Here is a 23,956-nt window from a genome sequence, read left to right as displayed (position 1 = left end):
ATCCAGTTTCTCCACATGGATCATTAGAATTTAATCTTAATTTTGCCTTTTATACGTTTATAAGTCGAACATATTATACTTCTTATATTTTCCTGTGATAAGTTATTTAAGTCATTATCGAAATAAAAGATAATTGCCCAGTATTAACGGCAAAAATGTATAAAAAGTTTGTATAGTTTGCTTTGAAATGCCTAAAACCCGGCCTACAGAGCAGTGTGTGTGGGATGGTCCACGTTTTCTCATCATAGATTATCTTATTTATCTTGATAATGACACAAATAACTTGTGATCTCGAGAACACAAACTAAATGTAACTGGTAAATAACATGTTTCGACCTATGATCGTTTAAGGCTTCTGTACTTTGAGAAGATGATCTGTAAGTTTGGGTGTCCTCTGCATCAAATCCATGTCTGGAAAAAGAAATCCCGGCTCTCTGACAGAGAAATGATCCCGGTTGAATCATTACTTTCAAACAAAAGACGCTCCGACTTTAAACAAACACCATAAATCATCTGAAGTTCTCTGTGCCACAGCGGTAGGTGTTTCTTTAAACGCTGGGTGACTCAAACGCTTCTCCCGCCTTTCACCCTGCAGCAGAGTCAGATTATGAAATACTACCAGTAAAAGTTTGATGAATGATCCGTCAAGGTCTCAAAGCAGCTCATGGTGAACTTATCTTAGACCCGTAGGCGTTGTTTAACTGGATCACAAACAAAGCACATGAATCACTGCAGATTTAATCGTCTCTGTCTGATTTCTGTGTTTTTGGGGGATGAAATTCTCGATCAACCTGCGGATGAGTCAGGGGTTTGGGAGGTTCGAGCGATGAACCCGTAACCAAGCCGTCAATAGAGGCCATTGCATATTCATGGGAAAAGTATTGACTGCTGAGTGTCGGATAATAGACAGGCGTGTCAATGACCGTGGAGCGGCGCTGAATGGCTTCAACAGTATCTCTGCGACCCAGAATGTGTCGTCGGCTCCTCTCGGAGCTCGTCGACCGAGATCACATGAGGATAATTAGCTTTCCAAACGATCGGGGACGATTCTGTGGAGCCGCGTCCGATAAAAGGTTTCACAATGTTTTCAGTCGTGCAGCTGCAGAAATCACTTCCTTCCATTTATTTTCCACGTTGGATAAACTTCCAACATCGCTGCTCCCAGAAAAGAGCCTCGATCACAAGATTTACTTTATAATCACCATCGTTAAGCACTTGAACTCTGAGGATCCAAATGTTTTTTCACGTTTTCATGAAATGAGACTTTGTTTCTTAAGCTTTTTCTGGTCTGCATGTCTTTATAATATCCATTCTATCCATTGTATCTACGTTCCTAAATAACCTTTCTGTGCAGCAGCATTCATTGTTAGCTTGTGTTGGACACATCCTGCATCTTTTTCAACTCAGCAGATCAGTTTGAAATGATGAGGATACAGTGAGACAACAGTAAATTATTTTCTAGATATTTTGCATCATTTATACAAATCTGCCTATGATTTGGCTGGTGAGTGTTTTGTTCTTTGGTGTCCTGAGTTTGAGATGTGCTCGGCCTGAGGAGGTTAAAACATGTTATTTCACGGTTAACAAACAATTAAACGCTCACACAATGAAATATACTCTGATTTATAATGTTTCTTCCACGTGTTTCTCACTGCTGACGCTTGATGCTGAGATTTCTTGAGAAGTATGAAGCAAAAGGCCAAAACTTTAGCGGGTAGCTGTTTTCTTTTCATCATTTTCTAAGAGAAGACGTTATTAGTCGATCCACAAATAATTCTAAAAATATTTTAATAACTTTCTCTTGTTTCAGCTTCTTTAAGGAGACGATTTGTGTCTTTTTTAATGTAATGAACTAAATATCTGTGTTTTGGATCGTTCAGGCTCTGGGGAGTTGTTGTAATTGAGAACATAATCAGCAGAGTGAAGTTTAATCAAAGTAATTATAGCTGCAGCCTTAATCTGAGCGTAGGATGATTTTTTAATAGAGATTTTGCATAAATGCATTTGTATTGAAATCTTTGGTAACGTTTTATAATAATCATCATTATTAAATGGTAGATTTATAGTTAATAGACGTATGAAAGAATATCTAATGTTGTTTTAACGTGTTTCTCTGTATTAAAGCTTGATGCTGATATTTCTAAAGTATGAAGTCAGCGTGAGTCATTGTTGTTTTTTATTATTAATAAGAGTAGACGTGACTTTTTATGTAGGAATAGATATTTGATTAACTGTAGAGCTGAATGATTAGACAACTAATCGATCCACAGAAGCTTCTGCAGATATTTTGATAACTGATGAATCATTTCGGTCAGTTTTTCATTATTTTTCTCCAGTTTCAGCTCCTTAAATGTGATGATTTGATGCTTATTTTTTTGTTTTTCTGTGGTAATAAACTGAATATGTGTGTTTTGGACGGTTCAGGATGGAGAACTGATGCGGGGTCGTGTATGAATAGCTGCAGCTGTAGTTTGATTGTGGGATGATTTTGTGTGAATTAACACTAATAATTCAAATTTGATGCATCTGTACTGAAATCTTTGGTAACACTTTGTATTAAATGGTAAATTTATGGTTAATTTTTGACTGTTAACAATGAAATGCTTCATAAACTAGCAGCTGTTTGTCTTAAAGTTGCATCTGATGTTTATAATACTTTGTTAATGGTTAATGAACACTGTGTAGTTCATCTATAAACATTAGTGGTTCGCTGTTATAACGTTGCAACTGATGTTTTATAAACTTTACAACCACCTAATAAATAGATTATTGTTTGTTAACAGTAAAAAGTGAAATTAATGATAAAGTTACTTCTTATTAAAGGTGTTTAACAAGTTTAACAAAGATTTTAATGCAAATGCATTAAATGTGAACAAAGGAGTCACTTTGTGTTGAAAACTCATGTAATCTTCTTTGTTAGTCAGCATTTCTCTGTGTACACTTTTTCTTATTAATTATTAACTAATTATGCTTTTAAAAAGTGATGAAGACAGAAAATGGTAATTTTGTCTCTATTGTTGATGACACAAATCATCTCTCTGTCAAATTAAGTCTGCAGCTAATGATTATTATCATTAAACGTCTCTGCTGATTATTTTCTCAGTTACAACAACATTTCTCAGAGTGAACCATCAGAAACACAGATATTTAGCTAGAAAACAAAAACGTGCTGCAGATCAAAAATATTTGCAGATTTTTCGTAGATCGACTAATCGACTAATCGTTCGGCTCTACAGTCGATCAAATATCTTTTCTTTGCCAAAAAAAAGTGATCCGAACAGACAACTAACAGCTAACGTGAGGCCAAATCTCAGCATTAAGCTTCAATGCAGAGAAACGTGGACACGATATTATATATTATTACATATTTCACCCAGAAAACACTTTGACTGCACAGAACTGCAAAGAAAACACATTTTACAAAGACACAACTTGAAAACTGACGACCAGAGAAGAAAACACAGATTATATTGATACATTTTTATAATATTCCCTTTTTGATAACATTTATTTTACAGACTTTAAGTTATTTGGATCGTTCTTTAAATCCTTTCACACTTAATGAAGAAATCTTAAAGTAAATCATCAGGAGACACAGAATGAGAGAAATCAAGCTCTGAAATGTATTGTATAAATATTTTCCATCTTTTTGATGCTGCTCGACGTGATTTCTTCTATTTATTGTCAGAAATCTTTGTATTTCTCAGAGTAAAAAACAAAATCTGAAGTAACTCTGGGTGTCTCTTCCTGCTCATACACAACTGATGTGGATCTACACCCCTCCTGACAAAAGAAGGAGAACCAAACTCACTTTAAACCCTCAGTGAAGAAGAAATCCTCCTCGTCCTCCGTCAGGGTCCCACCAAGACGACGTCCAGCGGGCCTCCTGCTCCTCGCTCTCCGGAGCGACGGGTGGAGAAACAGGAAGGGAAAAGAGAGGGTCGCGATGGAGAAGGGGTCCGAGATGTTTCTGGAGGTGAATGAAGCTCGACGTCTGTTACCCGCTCTGGATTTCTGCCTCGCCCCCGGAAAGGGTCATCATCACCCGGGGTCTGAGTGGGCTGCCAATGACAAAAAGATAGAGAGAGGCAGAGAGAGAGAGGGAGAGGGAGAGTGTGGGGGGGAGAAACAATACGATTGTTCCCTCCTCACTTTGCTTCCACCCTCGCAGTTAAAATTGTTATGGTAATGAAGTGGATTTTTGCCGGACAGCAGATTGTAACAGAGAGATGTTTCTTTGACTGAAGGCCGGAGGTGTTCGGGCCGCTAATGATGATGATGATGGTGATGATGATAGAGGACGCGTACAAACACTAAATATTTAGGTAGAAGTTTTGTTAAAGTGGAGTTTGTTTTGTGCAGCATTTAATGCACATTTACTAAAATTCAGTTCATCTAGTTTATAAATTTGGAAACTTCTGAATCTTCACTCGAATTTAAAATATAATTATTTGAGATTGGACCATGTTTGACTGCACAGTGTGAGTTTTTAATGACGGACTTAAAGGATAATTTCATCATAAATATGAAAAACTCATCATCTCCTCCCTCCATGATGATATAAAGTCAGGTGAAGTCTCGTAGTCCACAAAACATTTCTGGAGCTTCACAGTAAAACAGAGTTGCAGCATTCTGCTGAACAACTGAAGCAGCTGGAGGTGATTTTCAAGGAAAGTTGGACCATCTAAAGGCGTTTTCTCGCAGCCAAAACTGGTTGTATTTCACAGGAAGTCGGATCTCCGTCCATCTCCTAGCGTTTTTGTAGCACCAAAATTGGGTGTTTTAGACGGCAAGTCAGACCATCTCCAGGGGGGGATTTTTGCCAACCATAACCATCTATGTTTTATGGAAAGTCAGACCATCTTCAGGCATTTTTTGAGGTATGTTTTTCACTGGGAGTCAGACGATCTCCAGAAAAACTTAACCCAAACATACGTAAAGTTGCAACATGAAGAAATGTTAATTTTGAACATTTATCCTGCCTCATAGATTGTGGAGCTTCAGGCGGCTTGGGTTCAGTTGGCTGAGGCATCGTAACATCTACAGTATCTTTTAATATACAAGTTAAACTTTATAGATGAATGTTCTCTCAGCTTATGCTTTCTATGCTCAGTTTGGTATAAATACTTCTCGACCCTGAAGTACGACTGTTAACTTCAAAAACCTGTTCGACACCAACAAGTTACGGAGGCTAAAAGTTTACTCAGAGGAAACTGAACTTGATGTGTCTGCAGAAGTATAATCGTGGGTTTCATGGACAAAGAGATGAAGCTCATTAGACTTTCATGACAGGCTGCACAGACTCTTCAGCCAAACTGCATTGTTTACTGCCTCCTCTGTACACTGTGTTAGTTTCTGCATATTAATGGTAAAGTTATACGACTTTAAGTAGTTTGAGGAACATTCAGTTTTCATGTCTGCTGTCACTAAACAAACAGCGAAGTACAACGTGAAGTACAACGGCTGCTTGAGTACATGTTTCAGGTATCTGTCCTGTACCTGAGCATCTCTGAGACTTTCCCTCTCTACATCTGAACACAAACATCTGAACTTTCTCCTCCTCACAGCTTCAAACAGCCTCGTTACTTTAGTTTGATGCATTTGAGGTGAATTGTGGATTATTGTTATTTGGCGTCATCGCACGCCGCCTTCTCAACATCACCAGACTGATGTCGACCTATCAGAGCACATCACGCACGGCAGACGCAGCGAGACGAAACAAAGACGTAAAAGGCGTAAACAGACAGAGAGGGAGGCTGGAATGGGGAGAAAAGGCGTGTTAGTGTCTCGTATCTGCAGAGAGTTTCTTATTTTCTCTCTTTGTTGCTGCTCGGGACGCTTTACCAACCCAACATGTGGCTGTTTGACGTCCTGGGAATGAGACTCAACAATCAACTATCTCTGTGGTGCGTTCAGGAACAGCTGGGACAAATCCTGCTGACTCTACCTTTAACTTTAATAGTCTTTGAATTATATTAATATGACGTGAGCTTCAGTTAGCTTTGACCACAAATGTCCTTCAGAGGGAGACTTTTTACTCTGATACTCTGAGTACATGTCAGAGCCTGTACTCTATTACTTTTACTGGAGTAAAGAAGCTGAATCACTACTTCTGCTTTTACCAGAGTCTGTTTTTTATCTGAACTTCTACTGGAGGACAGAAGGAGTGGACTTGGCCTTTTGTTGATGGGACCAAAAAAATGTGTCATCCCTGCAGCACAAATGAAACACAGCGTTACCTCGAGTAAAATTACAGATTCCTCTGGTTTGAACATTGTTGGAAACATTTGGGATAATGTCAGGACACATATCGACAAAAAAATATAACAAAGGTCGAGTCGTTTTTAGACATTTTGATTCTGAAGTCCTGCGAATTATATGTGTTGGATAAAATCAGTGATCAAATGATCCGTTTCAGTTCTGGCTGCTGGATCAGAATTATTACATCATCACTGTAAGATGTGAGGAAACAACAAAAGGAGTGGAGTTGTGTGTGTGTGTGTGTGTGTGTGTGTTAAAGGGGTTGCCAGAGCTAAAAGGGCAACCCCCTCGTCCTCCTCGGGGGGCTGAGTGGGCGGACGGTCCTCAGCAGATGGATTGCTGCTCGCCACTGGTCACTTCATAAAAACCTGAAACAGACAAAGTGACTGAATACATGAAATAATTTAATATTTTGGTTTATTTCTTTAAATGTTTTTTTTTATTTTCATTGGATTGAAATGAAGCGTCTGAGACGTGTTTGTGCAGAGAGAGAGAGAGAGAGAGAGAGAGAGAGAGAGAGAGAGAGAGAGGCGTCTTCACTGTGACGTCTCTTTATTTAAAATGTTTCGGTCCTTTGTGTGTTTTTTGTGTTTGTATTATCAAATGAATCTTTATTTAAATGTAAATTCATGACATTCTGTTTTGTTTGCATGTACAAATTAATATGAACAGCGGTAAAAGAAAAACATCTTTGCATTTATGATAATATGTGTGTTGCTGTAACTGTATCATATTGTGTCTTTTCATAAACATGATTGTTTGTGTTTGTGTGTTTTTACAGATTATTAGTGAGAATTAATCTTAATACTCTCATTGATTAGTTCAACATCCTTACTTCTAATTTACCATTTCTCTAATGTTTCTTTTTGTGTGCAGTTTAATCAACAACAGGCCAAAATCTGCGTCAACACATCAGAACAGAACCTGAATATCACCGAGATCATTTTCTGCTTTTATAACCAGGCTCGAGGGTGAATGGAATAAATGTAATGGGATTACATAATTAGGATACAAAATTATTGAGTAATAATTAAAGTGAAAATGCAATAATCCAGTTTGCGTTTTCATCGTCACACACTTATATGGGTGTTGATAATGGAAAAGCTGTCTGACATTTAATTTTTAAGCACTTAATCTGCTCAACAGTGGACGATATTAAAATGTAAATTTAATTCAAATCAGAAAATTGAAATAAAATATAAACATTGCAGCCAAATGTTCAATTTAAGCAGTTTGGCTTATTTACCTTTAATATTTTCCACCGTAGATCTTCCATTTTCATAAAACACTGTCTCTGTCTCTGTCTGGCCGACCTGCCTGTTTATGCAGGTATGTACATGTAACTAATTACATACTCAAGTACTCCATTTAAGTACAAATTTGAGGTACTCGTACTTTACTTGAGTATTTCCATTTTCTACCACTTTATACTTCTACTCCACCACATTTTGGACACAAGTATTCTAGGTTTTACTTAAATACATTTATTTGATAACTTTAGTTACTAGTTACTTTGCAGATTACATACTGCAGCTAAAGTAGCACGTTTTTAAATTGATTCTTTTTTTTTGGCAATCTGTAAAAAATACTCTGACAATCAGAAAATTACTTAAACATTTTTATTCTGATACAGTTATTAATTACATGTTAAAAAATGTAGTCAGTAACGTAAGTAAGTATCACAATATTAAAGTAATGTATCATGATTACTGTCTTTTACTTTTATCATTCTTTATTGTAAACTTTAGTTTAGTTTCTAGTTTTAGTTACTAGTTACATCGTTTTATTCTGTAACTTTACCGGAATGCAGTTCGTTTCTTTGTATCCTGATTACATAATCCCGTTACTTGTACTCCGTTACTCCCCAAGCCTGTATACAGTCTACACATACATGTAAAGGTATGTATGATTTACTTTTACTTGTACTTTTGATACTCAAGTACATTAAATATCAGATATTTTAAGACTTTAACTCAAATACCGCTCACATGGGTGATTTTTTTGTATATATTCAGCACAATATCGTTACTTTTACTCAAGTATCACATTCATAATGGCTTGAAAAACACTCCTATTCCTCAACTGTTTAATTTATTCATAAATAATCACTCAAAATAACTTATTTATGTAACTTAAACACAATAATAGTCTATTTAAAGCTGAATAAACCGCTCGTTACCTGCCGGCGGCTTCATTTTAACGTTAAACCGTTTTCACAACAATGCCGCCATCTTGTGGGAAAATGGCGGTATTTGTACGCCGCTCGTCTCCCGTGATGCTCTGCGCTGTAGACGTCACGTGTCCTTCTGGCCAATGGCGTCGTTTGTTTGGCCGTTGCTCTCCTGTCATTGGCTGAGTAAAATTTAAAAGTACTGTTTGAAATGTTTCTGGTCGGAGGTGTTAGAGCGCCAGAGAGAGACCGTGGAAACAGACTGTTGTCGGAGGAGGAGCAACACGATACATATATATTTAACTTATAATTTATATTGGTGCTGGGAAAAAAAAGCGGATAATTCATAGAAGAAGAAGAAGAAGCGTTCACCGTCATCCGGTAAGTTACTTTGGAGTAACGCCGGGTCATTTTTGGCTAGCGCTAACTTAGCTAACATGCTAGCTGTGCATTGCTCTCATAGCTTTAGCAGCTGTGAAGCATCGTTGTTTTGTTTTGTTTGTGTGCTAATTTAAAGTCTGTTAAAGTCTTCCGAGCACCAGAGCAGAGGAGGACAGCTCCCTGCGGCCATGGCTTCACACAACCTGAGCGGCGTGAAACGGGAGGAGAAGGGGAGAAACATCCAGGTGGTTGTCAGATGCAGGTACGGAGAGAAAAAAACCCTCTTTCATTTATGTTTCTGGGGTTAAAAACTTACTTCACATGCTGACAGTCGGGGTTTAAACCTGCTAAACTGTGGCAAAGGCCTGGCATGGTATACTAGTGTCTTAAAACTGTATAATCGACATGTTTTGAGTAATATTTAGCTTGAAATTGTATCAGAATATACCTCTAAATATGGTTGCACTGGTATGAGATTTGCACTGAAAGATAACCATCATACACAATTAAATCTGCCCCAATCACTTTATTATAGTGGCTCAAAATAATAATAAGTCCTGACACATATGAAACTTGATATAAACCTGTAATATATACATATTTATTAACAGTAATATAGTAGAACTCAAAAGCACAGATAAGCAAATGTACATAGTAAGATATCGGTCAATTTTCACACCACAGTAGCTTTACAACTCGTATTTTGGGAAGTAGACGCTGAAACTGAGGCAGCATTATTTCTACTCCCATTTTGTGTCATGTGATGTAATAAAGTCAAGTCACAGTGTTTTATAAAACACCCTGAAGGCTCTTTAACAACACCTACTGATGTTTTAAAGGTATAAACACATTTTAAGGGCTGCAATTATTATTATTCCTGGTTGATTAATTGATTATTTGGTCGATAAAAGTCCAAGATGACGTCCTCAAATGTCTTTTTTGTTTGTTTTTTTGTCCACAACCCAAAAATACTTAGTTTAATGTCATAGAGGAGGAAATTGCGTAGCTTTTTAAAAACATATTCTCTGTTGGATGGAGTTAAAACCTGCTCTTTAAAACTCTTATTTCTGTTTCCCGTCTTTGTTTGGATTTGGGAATAAAAGTCATGTTAATAAATCTAATCACAATATTTGTTTTTCATCCAGACTAATAGTTTCTTAAGGGTTTTCTTGAGACATAAACTGAGGCTTCGTTATTTTGTTCTTTAACGAAACCTTTTAGGATTAAAGCTTTAATCGCAGCTGTTAGTCTGAGATCTGTAGTTGGATTTTAATTAAAGGAGTCTGACGGCAACAGAGGCCGTGCTTCAGTGTATTGTTGTTGATTGGTTGTGTTGTGGTCACTCGGTGGTTAAAGTCTGTCACAGTATCTCAGAGCTTTTCCCAGCATGTTTTAAATGTTTTGCAGAGAAAGTGTTGTGACATGTTTTCTGCATTTCTTGTTTGTCTGAGCCTTCATGCATAATGTACATTATTGTTGTATGTTTTTGGCTGTGGTTGATGATCACTCATAGTTGTGGCGATGATGAGTTGTTGTCAATCAGAGGTGTCTTTTTGTTTTCAGGCCTTTCAACACGATGGAGCGCAAGTCCTCCTACGGGGTCATCGACTGCGATTCAAACAGGAAGGAGGTGATGGTGAAGACGGGAGGAGTGAACGACAAAGCCTCACGAAAGACCTACACGTTCGACATGGTGAGTGGGTGCAGACGCTGTGTTGCTGATCCTAAAGATCTTTATCGCTGCTGATCCGGGTGAATTTTAACAGATCTGCAACGGAAATATAAGATTTAATGATCTTTAATTGATGAGATTCACATGTTACAACAGCTCAAGAGTCCAAAGAGTCGGAGGGGAAAAAGTGAGAATATTCCAGACGTGCACTGGAGGTTAATTGTCTCTGTCTTATGTATTTTCCCTGCAGGTTTTCGGTCCAGCTGCCAAACAGATTGAAGTGTACAGGAACGTTGTGTGTCCCATTCTGGATGAAGTCATTATGGGATACAACTGCACTGTTTTTGCGTAAGTGTGCCCTTAAATGTCATGTTGTTCTGCTCTGAACTGTGCAGAAACATTGTGATTAACTAACATGATAAAACAACAACTGATCATTAACAACTTATCCTTTCTGTGCAGCTACGGTCAGACAGGAACAGGAAAGACGTTCACCATGGAGGGAGAGAGAAGTCCGAACGAGCAGTTCACCTGGGAGGAGGTGAGTCTGTTTAAAGGGAACATGGATGTAATGAAAATCACTCTCGGGCAGTAACAGAGCTGTATTCAGCAGAAACTGAACTGAACTTTGTTTTTTAGGACCCGCTGGCTGGAATCATCCCCAGAACGCTGCACCAGATCTTTGAGAAGCTCTCTGAGAACGGCACTGAGTTCTCAGTCAAAGTCTCCCTGCTGGAGATCTACAACGAGGAGCTGTTCGACCTGCTCAGCCCCACCGAGGACGTCAACGAGCGGCTGCAGCTCTTCGACGACCCTCGCAACAAGGTGACAGTTTAAGAAATGTGGACGTGGCTTCTTTTGTTACTTCGGCCTCAAGGAAAACATTTTGGGAAGGTTTTCTTTTCTTACACAGCTAATCTAAATGTGCTATTTTAGCTTATTTTACATTCAAGACATTAAAAAATGCTTCCAAAACTATTCCTTTAATCGATCTCTGTGGCGTGTTCGACTACTGGGAAGGATCAGAACCTCATCTACGCCTGTCGTATAAAACATGTGCCGCTTAAGACATTTAGTTTTTGTTTCATCTTGTGTGTCATTGTTCTGGCCGCCGTGTCGTGTGTTGCAGCGAGGTGTGGTGGTCAAGGGTCTGGAGGAGGTGACGGTTCACAACAAAGATGAAGTTTATCAGATCCTGGAGAGAGGATCAGCCAAGAGGAGGACGGCCTCCACGCTCATGAACGCCTACTCCAGGTAAACTGTCCTCTGGCGAGCGATCGTCCTTCTGGATGATTCCTGCTTCATTCACAACTTTCTATGTCAGACTTGCGTTTGGTTTGTTGACTGTTTCCCTCTTGTGTCTCTGTAAAGTCGCTCCCACTCCGTCTTCTCGGTCACCATCCACATGAAGGAGATCACACTGGACGGAGAGGAGCTGGTGAAGATCGGCAAACTCAATCTGGTAATTAGTCTTCATGTTGAATATGAGAGAAGACTGTACATCACAAGTTGTTAATGTACCTGTGATACCTTTCCATAAGACAAAACACAGATCTTTTAATAAAATCTCTCAGTAGTGCTCCTTGGACATTAATCATAAGGATGGAAAAAGTGTCTTTTACAAGTAGAAAATAACATATTGACTGCAGAACCCAAGTAAGATTAGAAGACATCCCCTCCACGTTTCACTGCAGTAACAAAGTGTCACCTTCCTCCTCCAGGTGGATCTTGCCGGCAGTGAGAACATCGGGCGTTCAGGCGCGGTGGACAAGCGAGCTCGCGAAGCGGGAAACATCAACCAGTCTCTGCTGACACTGGGCAGAGTCATCACCGCTCTGGTGGAGAAACGGCCTCACGTCCCGTACAGGTAGAGACACGAAACCCAAAAACATTACATGCAGGAAACCTGGCTGTTTTTAGAAAAGCCTGAGATGTGTTAAAGAAAGAAATTAGACATTTTTGGGAAAAAAGCACTCTCGTCGGATGAGAAGGTTTTATGCGTTTATGTGTCTCCAAAGTACAAACCGACCCACAACTTGTTTTTCCACCTTGATTTTTCTCATCATCCTCATCCTGTGAATCTCTTCCCACAGAGAGTCCAAGCTGACCAGAATCCTGCAGGACTCGCTGGGAGGACGAACAAAAACCTCCATCATCGCCACCGTGTCGCCGTCCTCCAGCAACCTGGAGGTACGTCGTGTTGTCACAGCTGTTATGTTGCTCTGAGATATTACGTTTCTATTCTTTTTAAACCTGTTTGTTAAGTTTTCCTCCTCTTCATGCTCACGGTTGTGATTTGATCTCCGTCTCTGCAGGAGACTCTGAGCACGCTGGAGTACGCCAGCCGAGCCAAGAACATCATGAACAAACCTGAAGTCAACCAGAAGCTCACCAAGAGGACGCTCATCAAGGTAGATGAGTTTCACACGCAAGATTTTATTCTCACTCTTCAGGATCAATTAAAAGGTTTTGTATCAGAGCAGCTAATGATTGATTTGTGTTTGTGTCCTCTCAGGAATACACCGAGGAGATCGAGCGTCTGAAGCGCGACCTGGCCGCCACTCGAGACAAGAACGGAGTTTATCTGTCTGCAGAAAACTACGAGTAAGTCACACAAATTTATTTCATCCTTTTTAACTGTAAAACACCTGGTTCATCACCAAACTCATGTAAAAGTCTCTTAGATTTTCTTCCCTGTTTCTGTGGTTGATGATTTGTCAGGAGGTCTCAAATCAATGAGTTTAGGATGAAGCTTCAACTACAGATTTATTTTTATTATCTTTTTATCTGTAAACACCTCCAATTGTTTTACTTTCTTCAACCAACAGTCAAAAAGTAAAAGATGCTTGATTGTCAGTGAGGGAAAGGTGGAAAATGTTCATGTTTATGAAGCTGCAACCAGAGAAAAGACATCAGGAAGTTTATAGATCTTTTGGATAATGTTTTAAATTTTGCATTTTATTTTTCTAACAAAGGGCTGCAACTAATTATATAATTATAATCTTAATAATCGATTAATCTGCCGCTTACTTCATCGATTTAATAGTTGAGTCCCACTATTCTCACACTGTGCCACTAGAGGGAGCTTAAGTTCATTTAAAAATGTATAATACAATGAAAATACTGCAGAATTTAAAATTAGAATACTTAAACTAAAATGTTTTTATTCATTAACTGAAGGTCGACTCAAAAAAACAAGCGTGTCTACAAACAAAAACTATCAGGAAAAGAATATTTCCAGCTGCTGAGTTAAAATTGAGCATTACAAGCACTGGTGGCTACAGAAGCAGGATCACTGAAGCGTCAGCAGCTCCTGTTAACGTTGGCAGGAAACGGCTTTTTAAAGTAAACTTAATAGAGTCGGCCTGCGCTATTTTATTTTAATGTCTCTCTCATTAGTGGCACTCGGAGAGGCTGATATTTCATGAGGTGGTTCGTTGTTTTAAAAAGCTGAAAGCGACGTCTTCAAACTGCTTCTTTTGTCCAAAACCCCCAAAAACTCTTCATCTACTGTCACGTTTAAGAAGCAGGAACCAGACGATGTTTAATATTTTCCTTTTAAAAAATGATTAATTGATATATCAAGATAGTTGGAGATTAATTTTCTTTCGATCAACTAGTCAATAAATCGACTGATCAGCAGCTCTAATAACAAACAGACGCCATAATATAATTGTGAGTGAGGAGTTTTATTAATTCAACAAAGAAGTGAAGGTATAATCATTCAGAACAGTATTTTAATAAGATGTACGTTCACTTTTAGAGATGCTGGTTGTGTGTGATGATATGAACTGACAGCTGTGTGTGTGTGTGTGTGTGTGTCAGGAGTATGATGGGTCAGATCACCTCTCAGGAGGAGCAAACAACAGAGTGCACTGAGCGGATCGCTGCCATGGAGGAGGAGCTCAGGAAGGTACAACGGGTCTTTTTTTCTGTAGCAGGATGGAGTCACAACGAGGCAGTTTGAATGTAGTCTGAGAGATTTTAAGTATAAAGATATAAGTTAAATCAACAACAGTCAGTCTACAGACAATTCAACTGCAGCTACGTTGGTAATTGATGAATCATCTAAGTTAAATATTCACTGTGTTTTTTTACAGCAGCACAGAGGAGAGTAAAGATAAAATGAAGATAAGCATCAATAAAAACAAAAACGTCGGTGTGAAACTATTTACGAAGCAGCAGCTGGTGTTGAATTAATGATTAGTTACATTCAGCTGCTGGATTTTTTTTTTTGTGGAGGCGTCGGAGGGAAGGGAAAGTACGTTTAACTGTTATAATCTCCACCTGCAGCAGGTGTCCTCACCAGTGTTTCTTCTCTGCAGGTGACCGAGCTGTTCGTGGACAGTAAAACCAGACTGGAGCAGTGTGCCGTCGAGCTGGACGAGAAGCAGCAGAGGTGAGTCGACCGTTACTGTACGACACGTCAACAGAAAGATGACTTCACGTTTAAACAGGAATAAGGTGCGGTTAAATGTTTTCCTTCCTTTGTATCAGAACAACCGCAACAGGAAACTGAGATTCCCTTCATGGTTTTAACCTTTAGACTGTTTAGTAAATAAAGATGCAAACAGCTGTTTACAGTGTTGAACAGTAAAGCTGCTGTATGCTGACAGCAGCTGACACACCCGGCTGGTGTTGGTTATATTTCACATTTTACACGACATGCACTACATTTTCTTTCTGAATCACACCTGCTGAGTTTCAGGCTCACTGATGCGACCAGTGAGAATTTCTAGTTGCACTTCAAAGGCCTCGGGTCCGACTGTGGTTACACATGCGACCAAAACCTGAATCTCAGTTTCCATGAATAATGAAAACCGGTTTGCAGGTTTCAGTGATCCTCGGTTAATTTAATGGATCAGAAAGAAGAGGACTTTTTAAAACATGATGCCGCCTACTATACAAGATTATTATGGAGTAATTTTAAGGTTGAATTATCCTTTGAGGATCTATGAAGATAAATTCAACCTAATTTGGAACAAATGGGTCGAGTTGAGATGTGAGAAAGTAAAAATGAGTATTTGGGTGAATATTGAGTTAAACCTGTTGAAGAGGATGATGATTTGTATCCTTGAAGTAAAACCAGAGGACTGAAAGTTCTCCTGAGGACGGAGTTAGGCCCAAATGGCCAAATGTACTTAGTTACATCTCCTCCGCTGTTGATTTCAGGCTGGAGGAGACGAGTCAGGACCTGCATCAGACCAAAGAGAAGCTGAGTCAGGAGGAGTTCATCAGCTCGGAGCTCAGCTCCGTCCAGACGACCCTGTACAGCACCGCAGGACAGGTACACAAACACCGGACCTGTCAGTGTTCAGGTTCTGACGTGTCATTCACTATATTTAGGTGTCGGCTCGTTGGTTAAATTTGCTTTCTTCCTCCTCTTTTTCTGCCACCTGTTCCTCTTTTCTCTTCGTGTACTTTCCACATTATTAATAGTTTCTCTGATGATGCTGTAACTTCCTGTTTTGGCTCTTTTTGACCAAACTTCCTTTTTATCTGGTTTGTACTCAGATTTTCAGAAATAAGTCAAACATTTACAAGTCGTGTGACGATCACGTTAATACGACTCATTCATAATTCTTTGTTTTTGATGAGAATTTAAAATGTTGGTTCATATTTTTTGACCTGTTGCTGAGACTTGTGTTTTGTGTTTCCTCGTCCAGCTGCTGAGAACAGCGGACGTCAGCACCAGTGATGTGTCGGGTCTCCATGACAAGCTGGACCGGAAGAAAAAGGTCATTTTTACAAACGTCACCATTTCTTATCTGATAAATGCTCTGACTCAAAGCGGCGCTATTCGCTCAAGAGGAGATATATAGAATATTTCTGAGATTAATTGATTTATCTTTAAGAACATGAGAGGATTCACAGTGTAGGAGAAGACCGGCACTCCTGCACGCTGCAGTTAAGTTTAATGATGACAATGTTTCGGTACTCAGACCTTCATCAGGTTATTTTGATGCATAAATAATAACCTGATGATAAAGTGGACAGTGTGTGGGAGTCTTTGTCTGGGGTGTCGAGATATTTATGATAAGCATCATATAAAACAATGAGATATTAATGTTGTGTCAGTAACACACATCTGTTAAAATCATCTCAATAATCCAGCAAAGATGTTCGACCTTGTGCTTCTTGAGTTCATCACTAGTAATCCAGTAGTTGATGTAAGCGTTTCACTCGCTCTGCTTCCCTACACGCGTGTTTTGATGGTGATTTATTCACCAAACTGAGACAAAGCACACAGTAAAAACAGTTGATCCAGACTAACACACACCTGTTTGAATTTGCAGGTGGAGCAGCACAACAGTCAGATCCAGCAGAGTTTTGCTCAGCGGATGGACGGAGCGTTCAGCGACATGCAGCGCCGCGTTGAGCAGCAAGGAACCAAACACCACCACATGCTGAGCAGCTACTCACAGGCCGTCGGTAAGTCCACGGCTCAGTGTGGTCCAGAGAGAGGGAGAGAAGGCAGTTAGGACCAAGTTATCATTGCAGAACTTGCACATTAAAGATTTGTGATAACTGAACATTTAGGATTTATTTAGTGTGTTTAACTCTGTAATTCTGTCCTTTCTCCTGAACAGACGGTTTGCTCGTGATGAACGAGGCAGCGCTGAAGGGAGCTCTGACCTCCGTGGAGTCCCTGGCAGGTGGAGTCGGGCAGCTGGTGGCCGAGGGTGTCGCTCGCTGTCAAGACAAAGTGCAGCAGCAGGAGGCGCTGTGTCTGCAGGACAAGGAGAGCATGCTGCAGCTGCTGGTGAGGACAGGACGACCTCTGGGTCTGTTAACGTGGCCTAAAGGAGACGTATATTTGACGCCTGTCTTTGATTTTGTGTTTGTAGGAGGAGCATCGACAGGACATGGAGGAGGTCCTGGTGGCTCGGACTCTGATGGGTCTGTCAGCCGTCAAGGAGCTCAACGACAGTCTGAGAGGCGCCGTGGAGACGCAGCGAGCTCTCGCCGACAAGGTCGGTCCTCTTTGTGATCGGTCTTCTTTCACCTCTGCCAAACTCCTTCACCATCCTCATCATTTTGATGGTTTTCTCTCTCAGGTGGAGGCGATGAAGGAGGTGGGTGTGTTCTTCAGTGGCTTGGTTCAGGAGCTGGCCGGGCTGAGGGAGGCCGCCGTGACGGGCCTGAGCTCACTGCAGGCTGAACAGGACGAGCTGGAGGACAAGATCAGACAAGCTCAGGAGAGACACCAGACGGTAAGAGACGTGAAGCAGACTGATGCTAGAAGAGAGGAAGTCATTTTGTCTGAGCTGGTGAACTCATCTTTATTCTCTGTCCACCCCGAAAGACATTTTTCTCCCCTGCAGCTTTTCCAAAATGCTTTCCAGGAGTTTTTGTAGCTTACTGAACTAACACGACATGTGTTTCCTTCTGTCAGGGTATGAAGCAGACCATCCAGTGCCTGCAGGACCAGCTCAACCTGCTGTCCATGGAGGCTGAGAAGGACTTCACTGACCTGCGCTCTGCCTCCAGATCTCTACAGAAACCTCTGCAGACCCTGCAGGAGAACATCAGCAGGTGAGTCTGAGTGAAACATTTGACCTGCAAACACAAGTTTAGGATCGACATCATCATTCCCTGTTCAGAAGATCTAGAAAAGGAGGTTTTAGATTCATCAAATCATCTTTTCTTGCGTCTGTGCAGCAGGTGCAGTTCAGTCGAGCACCAGGCCTCGGCCCAGGCGGACCTCCTCTCCTCCACCTCCTCCTCTCTGGCCTCCTCTCTGCGTCAGACCGCTGACGAGAGCCGACAGACGCTAGAGGAGATGACGGGCTGCTGCGCTCACCTCCACAGCTCTGTGTCCGGTAACAAACTCATCACGTCTTCAGTTATCATTCAAACCGTAAACGCGTGCGTACAGGACATTATTAACGTGGATTTGTGACTGCAGGTCTGGTTGAACGTGACCTCCAGTGGAGCTCCAGAGTCAGGGAGCACGCAGAGACTCAAGCCCAGGAACACCTCTCGCTGATGGGGACGATTTCAACCGAAGTTCAGACTCTTCATCAGGTAAAAAATAACCTCTGTTTATCTTTTGAGTTTTATCTGCAGGTTTTTCAGGTTTAATTATTCTAAACTGAACTTTAATCCTTCATCTCTTTTCCAGAACGTCCAGACGCGCTGCACTAAACACCTCCGAGCTGCCGAGCAGGAGCTGTCCGGTCAGCAGGAGGAGGTGAAGCAGTCTCTGGCGGCCGTACAGGACCAGACCGCCGTGAACCGGACGGTCCTGGACAAACAGCAGGCTGAGCTCAAGGACCACATGGAGACGTGCCAACAGCTGGTCCACGGCTTCCTGCAGGAGGAGCTGCAGCAGGACGTTCCCACCGGTACACACGATTTAACCTCCCTGTCCGGTTCTGTTTGTATTCGTTGGGTTCAGATGTTAATACTCGGCTCTGTTGCTGCCTTCAGGTGCAACCCCTCAGCGGCGAGAGTTTGTGTATCCGAGGAAGCTGATGAAGTTGCAGAGCCGCAGCGAGCTGCTGGAGAGCTTGAGGAGGCAGCAGGAGGAGCTGCAGGCCGCCATGGACGAGGATGAACTGGAGGAGGAGGAGGAGGACAAACACAGCCAGGTCGACCACGTACGTTCACTTTAAGTTCTTTATTTTTCTCCTGGAGGCAGCGACACTCTCTGATCTGTCAGTTACTTGTCTACTGTTGGTTTACTCTCTGTTCTCTATCATTTACATCACTGATTTCATTTTTATGAAACCCTTGTTAATCTCTGCTCCTCTTCACTGTGTCCAGGACTCTCTGGAGGAAGAGCTGAGCACTTGTAACGAAAGCGTGGCCACAGAGCCGTCCTTCATCGACGAGAACCTCGTCTTCAACGAGAGCAAACGCGTTCCCTTCTTCAAGGTGAGCAACGACAGAAATATTTAACTCGATTTACTTTCTTGAAACGTCCAGAAATTTAACACAAGGAGCGAGCCAGCTGTCCAGCTGTTCTGCTGAATGAGCTCAATGGACACTGGGCCTCCACAGGACTGTTCACCCAGCTGTTAAAATGAATCTGCAATTTTGTCCTTTGTGTTTCCCAGAAGAAGAAGGGCGGTAAGAAGGAGACGAAGATCCCTGCCAGGCCCAAAGCATCAGATAACGAAGCTGCGTCCACGCCTCAGAAGTCCAGACTCCCGCTCCGCTGTCAGAACTAAAACTGTTTTAATCTTCTTTTTAAACTGTTGTCGTTGTTTAACTCTGTCATGCTTTTAATAATCGTGTCCTCGAAGTGTTGGGATGTTGTTTCATGAGCTGTCACTTGTTGTAGTATCAGAACTGTCTTGATATTTTCAAGTCGCTTGTAAAATTAAAGAGATTTATACTTGTTTTATACTTTTATTAGTTGTTATTACTTCCAGTAGAAGAATACAGTGATGTGCACTTGACTTTGTACTGAGAATTGTCCAAAATGAGGAACTAAAATTTGGTGAAGCAACCGGATCCGCCCCAGTACCAAGCCTTCACACTTCTACGGGGCAAAGTTTTTGGGGAACAAGCTGTTCAGGCGCTCTGCATCGAGTAAAACAACTGATGGAACAAATTTCTAGATGATTCAAGTAGTGACGTTCAATAACTTCTGTTCCAAATGTCTGAAACAAGTAGCTCTGATTCAGTTCGTATCTTTGCCATGATAAAGCTCCAGCTTGCACCTCGCGCTCAAGTGTTTGTAGATCAGGTGGAACAGACCCTTAGATGTTTATATCTGTCGCTCTGTCTTTTAAAAAGGACAAGATGAAGATTTATTTTCTAAATGGAGCGTTTCAAAATCGAGCAGTTACTCGATTTAATTTTAACTACCAAGAAATATTTCTTGTAATCTTGAGAGGACGAAGGCAGCAACAAAAGAACAACATTTATATTTAAATTTAATCTTCACGTGCTCTTCACATTGTCCCATTTCCTGAGTTGGGAAGTCGTTCTTCCGCCAAAAACAAGTTGTTTATCTTAAACATGGGGACAGCCGTTTCCAGTGTTTGAGGAAAAGATACAATGACCATACAATTCATGACTTTGGTAGAAGTTTCTTATCAACACAATGAAAAACACATTTATGGCTAGAAATACCACTTATACATAGAGTCAAACCTACTGTTCAGTTTTAATAGACTTGTGTAACAAATGCATCTTCAGTTGTCGCACACAGTCACAAATATTTGTTAATTAAAGTCTGTTTCTGTTGATTATATTCTTATTCATGTCCTCTGCACTGATCCATGCAGGGTTTAAACACATTTTTCTTGTATTACTGTATTACTGTATTCCCTCAGCCCTCTTAAGGCTTGTTTTCCCTCTGTCAGCTGGGTGTAACTGTGAATACACCCTGTACGACGCAAGTTTTAAAATATTTCCAACACACACACACACACACACACACACACACACACACACACACACACACACACACACACAGGGGACTGGAGCTTTACTTTCGGTTTCGACCGGTGTTACGATGAATTCCGTCCCCCCAACAATTACGTTCCACTGGTGACACCCGTGTGTGTGTGTGCCAACAGCTCTAACCTCCATTAAATCAACACCAAACAGTAAAATCTTTACCAGAATACTTAGTGTCATTTCAGTTTTGTGCCTCTTGTATCAAAGTCTTTTTTATTTTCTGACTCCAAATTGGTTAAAATTGGTTAAAACAACTTTTCTTCCGTTGGGACGTTAGCTAACGTTGCTATAGCCGGCTAACGCTACTGCCTTGACGCTTTGAGCGAAACGTGTAATTATTCGACACTAGCGACAATATCTACAATAAACAGGCTAAGTGACTGGTAGTTATATAATATGTAGTCGTGGCAGCGGGTTATTTTTTCTTATAATCTATTTTAAAATGTATCGAATATCCATCGGGCACTGCTACGGACAGCTAAATGCCTCTGGGTCCTCTTCGTTCCCTCCGCTGCGTAGAAGCCATCGCAGAGCGAAGCAGGCGGAAGGGAAGGGTGTTGGCGCCTTGCGACCGTGCGGCGGTGTCGTCTTTTTTTAAACTGATATGAAGATCGATATTCTCTCAGCCCTGTATTGATCCGGGAACATGGAGAAGCGGATTACCTTCTGGCTCGGCGCGGTGCTGCTGTGGGCGGCTCTGGACTGTTCTCAAGCCGGAGTTATACCGTCTTACTTCGTGGTTGGCGGTAACCTCGAGCTGAGGCCTACTGTGACTGAGACCATCACCAACATCCTGTGGAAATACAACGGGAACCTGCTGGCTGAGTGGGTGAAGGATGAGGTTGAGTTGACTTATTACGACAAATATAATGGCCGCACAACCCTGGACCCGGTCTCTGGACGTCTGGAAGTCACAAAGATGATCAAAGGTGATCAGGGTTTGTACACAGTGGAAATCAACAACAGGGTCCATGATCAGAGCTATGATGTTAAATCCATCACCAAAGTGCCGAAGCCTTCAGTTGTGGTCAGAACACTGACATGTAACCCTGAGTCAGAGAGCTGTTTGCTGAGCTGTGATGGCAAAGACCCTGAGACTCTGAAAGAGGCTGAACCGATCGAGTACAGCTGGAAGATGGGAGACAAAGACTGGGAGAAGAAGACGAAGGACGTAACCATCACCAGTGCTGAGACAGGACAGGACAAAACAATCACCTGTCGGATGAAGAACCCAGTCAGTGAGCAAGACAGTGAAACAGTGACCAACCCGATGTACAAAGAGCCTGTGATCACTGGGTTAGGCTCTGGGATGATTGCAGGCATCGTATTTGGTTTGCTTTTAATACTGGCACTTGTGGTTGTGTTCGTATTGTTGTGGAAATTCAAGCCAGACCTCATCGCAAGATTGATCTGTCAACGTAGACGCGGCATCGACATTGAGTCTCCAGGTGGTAAAGAACTTGTTTCACCTGATGCTCAACCAAACGACACACCTGAGACTAAACTGCTCAACAAATCTGAGACTGAACCACTCAACACACCTGATGCTCAACCAAACAACACACCTGATGCTCAACCAAACAACAAACCTGATGCTCAACTAAACAACCCACCTGATGCTCAACTAAACAACACACCTGAGGCTCAACCAAACAACAAACCTGATGCTCAACCAAACAACAAACCTGATGCTCAACCCAACAACACACCTGACACTGAACCGCCCAACCCACCTGGCCCAGCAACAGACCCCCCTGCATCTTAGTGAAGCTGTGGATGTTGTTGTCTCATGTGAACATTATCAGATCTGTTCTTGGCGATTGCTGTCAGGTTTTTTTTTGCTTTTTTTAACGTGTGTGTGTTTTGTATCAACGACTGTTACTAGCAGCGGAGTCGCAGGAACAACAGCATGAAAAACGTGGTTATATTTTATTTGCGATGCACAGCGTGCGTGTTTTTCTTCCACCCGGCCGATCACAAATAATAACCTGCTGTTCATGACTGATGACCCTTTTAACACTTTTGTTTTCTAAAAAGTAGTTGCTAAGAATGTCGTCTTAAAAAAAACTGCAGCAATCTGAGGTCACGAGCGACAACAGTGCTCTGTCTTCTTCTCTGGTCATTGACAGACGACACATCCTCTGTAGACGAGCGTCACACAGCTGGAGGGTGTTGTTGCTGCCTTAAGTCAATCGGAGCAATTTGGCTCCATTTATCTGGTATAATTGCACCGATACCAATATATACAGCTGATTATATGAATTTCCCAATGCCGGGCCGGTAATTGATCGATTATATTCGATACCACAGGTATTTAGGTTGTTTCTAATGGAGCTGGGCGGTGTAGATATGTAAATAAATCTGTGATGGTGAAGAAGGGAAGATGGATTGAATGGCTAGATGTCTCTCACTGTCCTTTTAGCAACATTTCAGCAGCAGTCTCACAGTATTACGACAATCTCATAGGATCCAAACAATATACTCAAAGTGTGAAATATCAGATTACCGGCCGGCTTTGAGAAAACAGCGCATGTTTTTATATCTGCTGATCCATGATGAGCCGGGCTGTCTGCCAGGTGTGTGCATGAGGAACAGTGCTGATGAACTCGCTGAGGAGAGACATTATTTTAGCCTGTGTTTGAAATGTGTGTTTTTTTAGATGGCCCACTAAGCAGTAGAGGGTCCAGTGAATGTACTGAATATTATATCAAACATGCTTCTGTGAAATGTTTTCCCTGATGTCAATCAATCCACATGTTAGTCCATCTGTCCTGATCAGAAACAAAACAATGTGCTTCAAATGTTATTGTTTTTTATCCACTGGCCTCTGTTATTGCTGTTTTTTTTAAATGTTTTGCCATTTTTCTCCCTTTTTAATTTGCTCAAGTGCCTTATGTGGACATGCTTCCTTTATGCCACTATATGTAATTTATTTTAGGAACATTTTAAAGTGCCGATCGGCGATGATTCGTTTGTTTTTTAAAAAAGTTTAAATAAATCTGTCACCGCCCAACCAGACGAAGGACTTGTCGTTATTTCCCATGAGTCACAAATGG

At 41.2% G+C, this 23,956-nt stretch overlaps 2 protein-coding genes across 3 annotated transcripts; both read left to right on the top strand.

Annotated features, from left to right (window-relative positions):
* The first annotated feature begins 8,663 nt into the window (after nucleotides 1–8,663).
* Nucleotides 8,664–19,838, top strand: kif11 (kinesin family member 11). 2 transcript variants are annotated; one of them, XM_073481275.1, is made up of 27 exons: nucleotides 8,664–8,812; nucleotides 8,959–9,074; nucleotides 10,376–10,505; nucleotides 10,735–10,832; nucleotides 10,947–11,025; nucleotides 11,124–11,309; nucleotides 11,614–11,738; nucleotides 11,856–11,946; nucleotides 12,206–12,351; nucleotides 12,578–12,674; nucleotides 12,800–12,895; nucleotides 13,000–13,088; nucleotides 14,310–14,397; nucleotides 14,810–14,883; nucleotides 15,657–15,771; nucleotides 16,151–16,222; nucleotides 16,781–16,916; nucleotides 17,075–17,247; nucleotides 17,333–17,458; nucleotides 17,543–17,698; nucleotides 17,881–18,020; nucleotides 18,147–18,307; nucleotides 18,394–18,512; nucleotides 18,610–18,832; nucleotides 18,918–19,087; nucleotides 19,254–19,364; nucleotides 19,547–19,838. In XM_073481275.1, the coding sequence occupies exons 2-27, from the start codon at nucleotides 9,001–9,003 to the stop codon at nucleotides 19,658–19,660; spliced, it is 3,189 nt and encodes a 1,062-aa protein (XP_073337376.1). In that variant the 5' UTR covers nucleotides 8,664–8,812; nucleotides 8,959–9,000; the 3' UTR covers nucleotides 19,661–19,838. The 2 variants fall into 2 exon arrangements, with proteins under 2 accessions (XP_073337376.1, XP_073337377.1); XM_073481276.1 differs by having other exon boundaries at nucleotides 8,722–8,812; nucleotides 19,550–19,838.
* A 1,586-nt stretch (nucleotides 19,839–21,424) lies between these two features.
* LOC141009107 (T-lymphocyte surface antigen Ly-9-like) lies at nucleotides 21,425–23,918 on the top strand. The gene has a single exon (XM_073481516.1). It carries the CDS (start codon nucleotides 21,547–21,549, stop codon nucleotides 22,663–22,665), a length of 1,119 nt encoding a protein of 372 aa, XP_073337617.1. The 5' UTR covers nucleotides 21,425–21,546; the 3' UTR covers nucleotides 22,666–23,918.
* Nucleotides 23,919–23,956: the final 38 nt, after the last annotated feature.

Source organism: Pagrus major, chromosome 15 (assembly GCF_040436345.1).
Source record: "Pagrus major chromosome 15, Pma_NU_1.0".
NCBI lineage: Eukaryota > Metazoa > Chordata > Actinopteri > Spariformes > Sparidae > Pagrus > Pagrus major.
The sequence above is the reverse complement of the archived record's forward strand: the minus strand, read 5'-3'. Positions and strand labels throughout refer to the sequence as shown.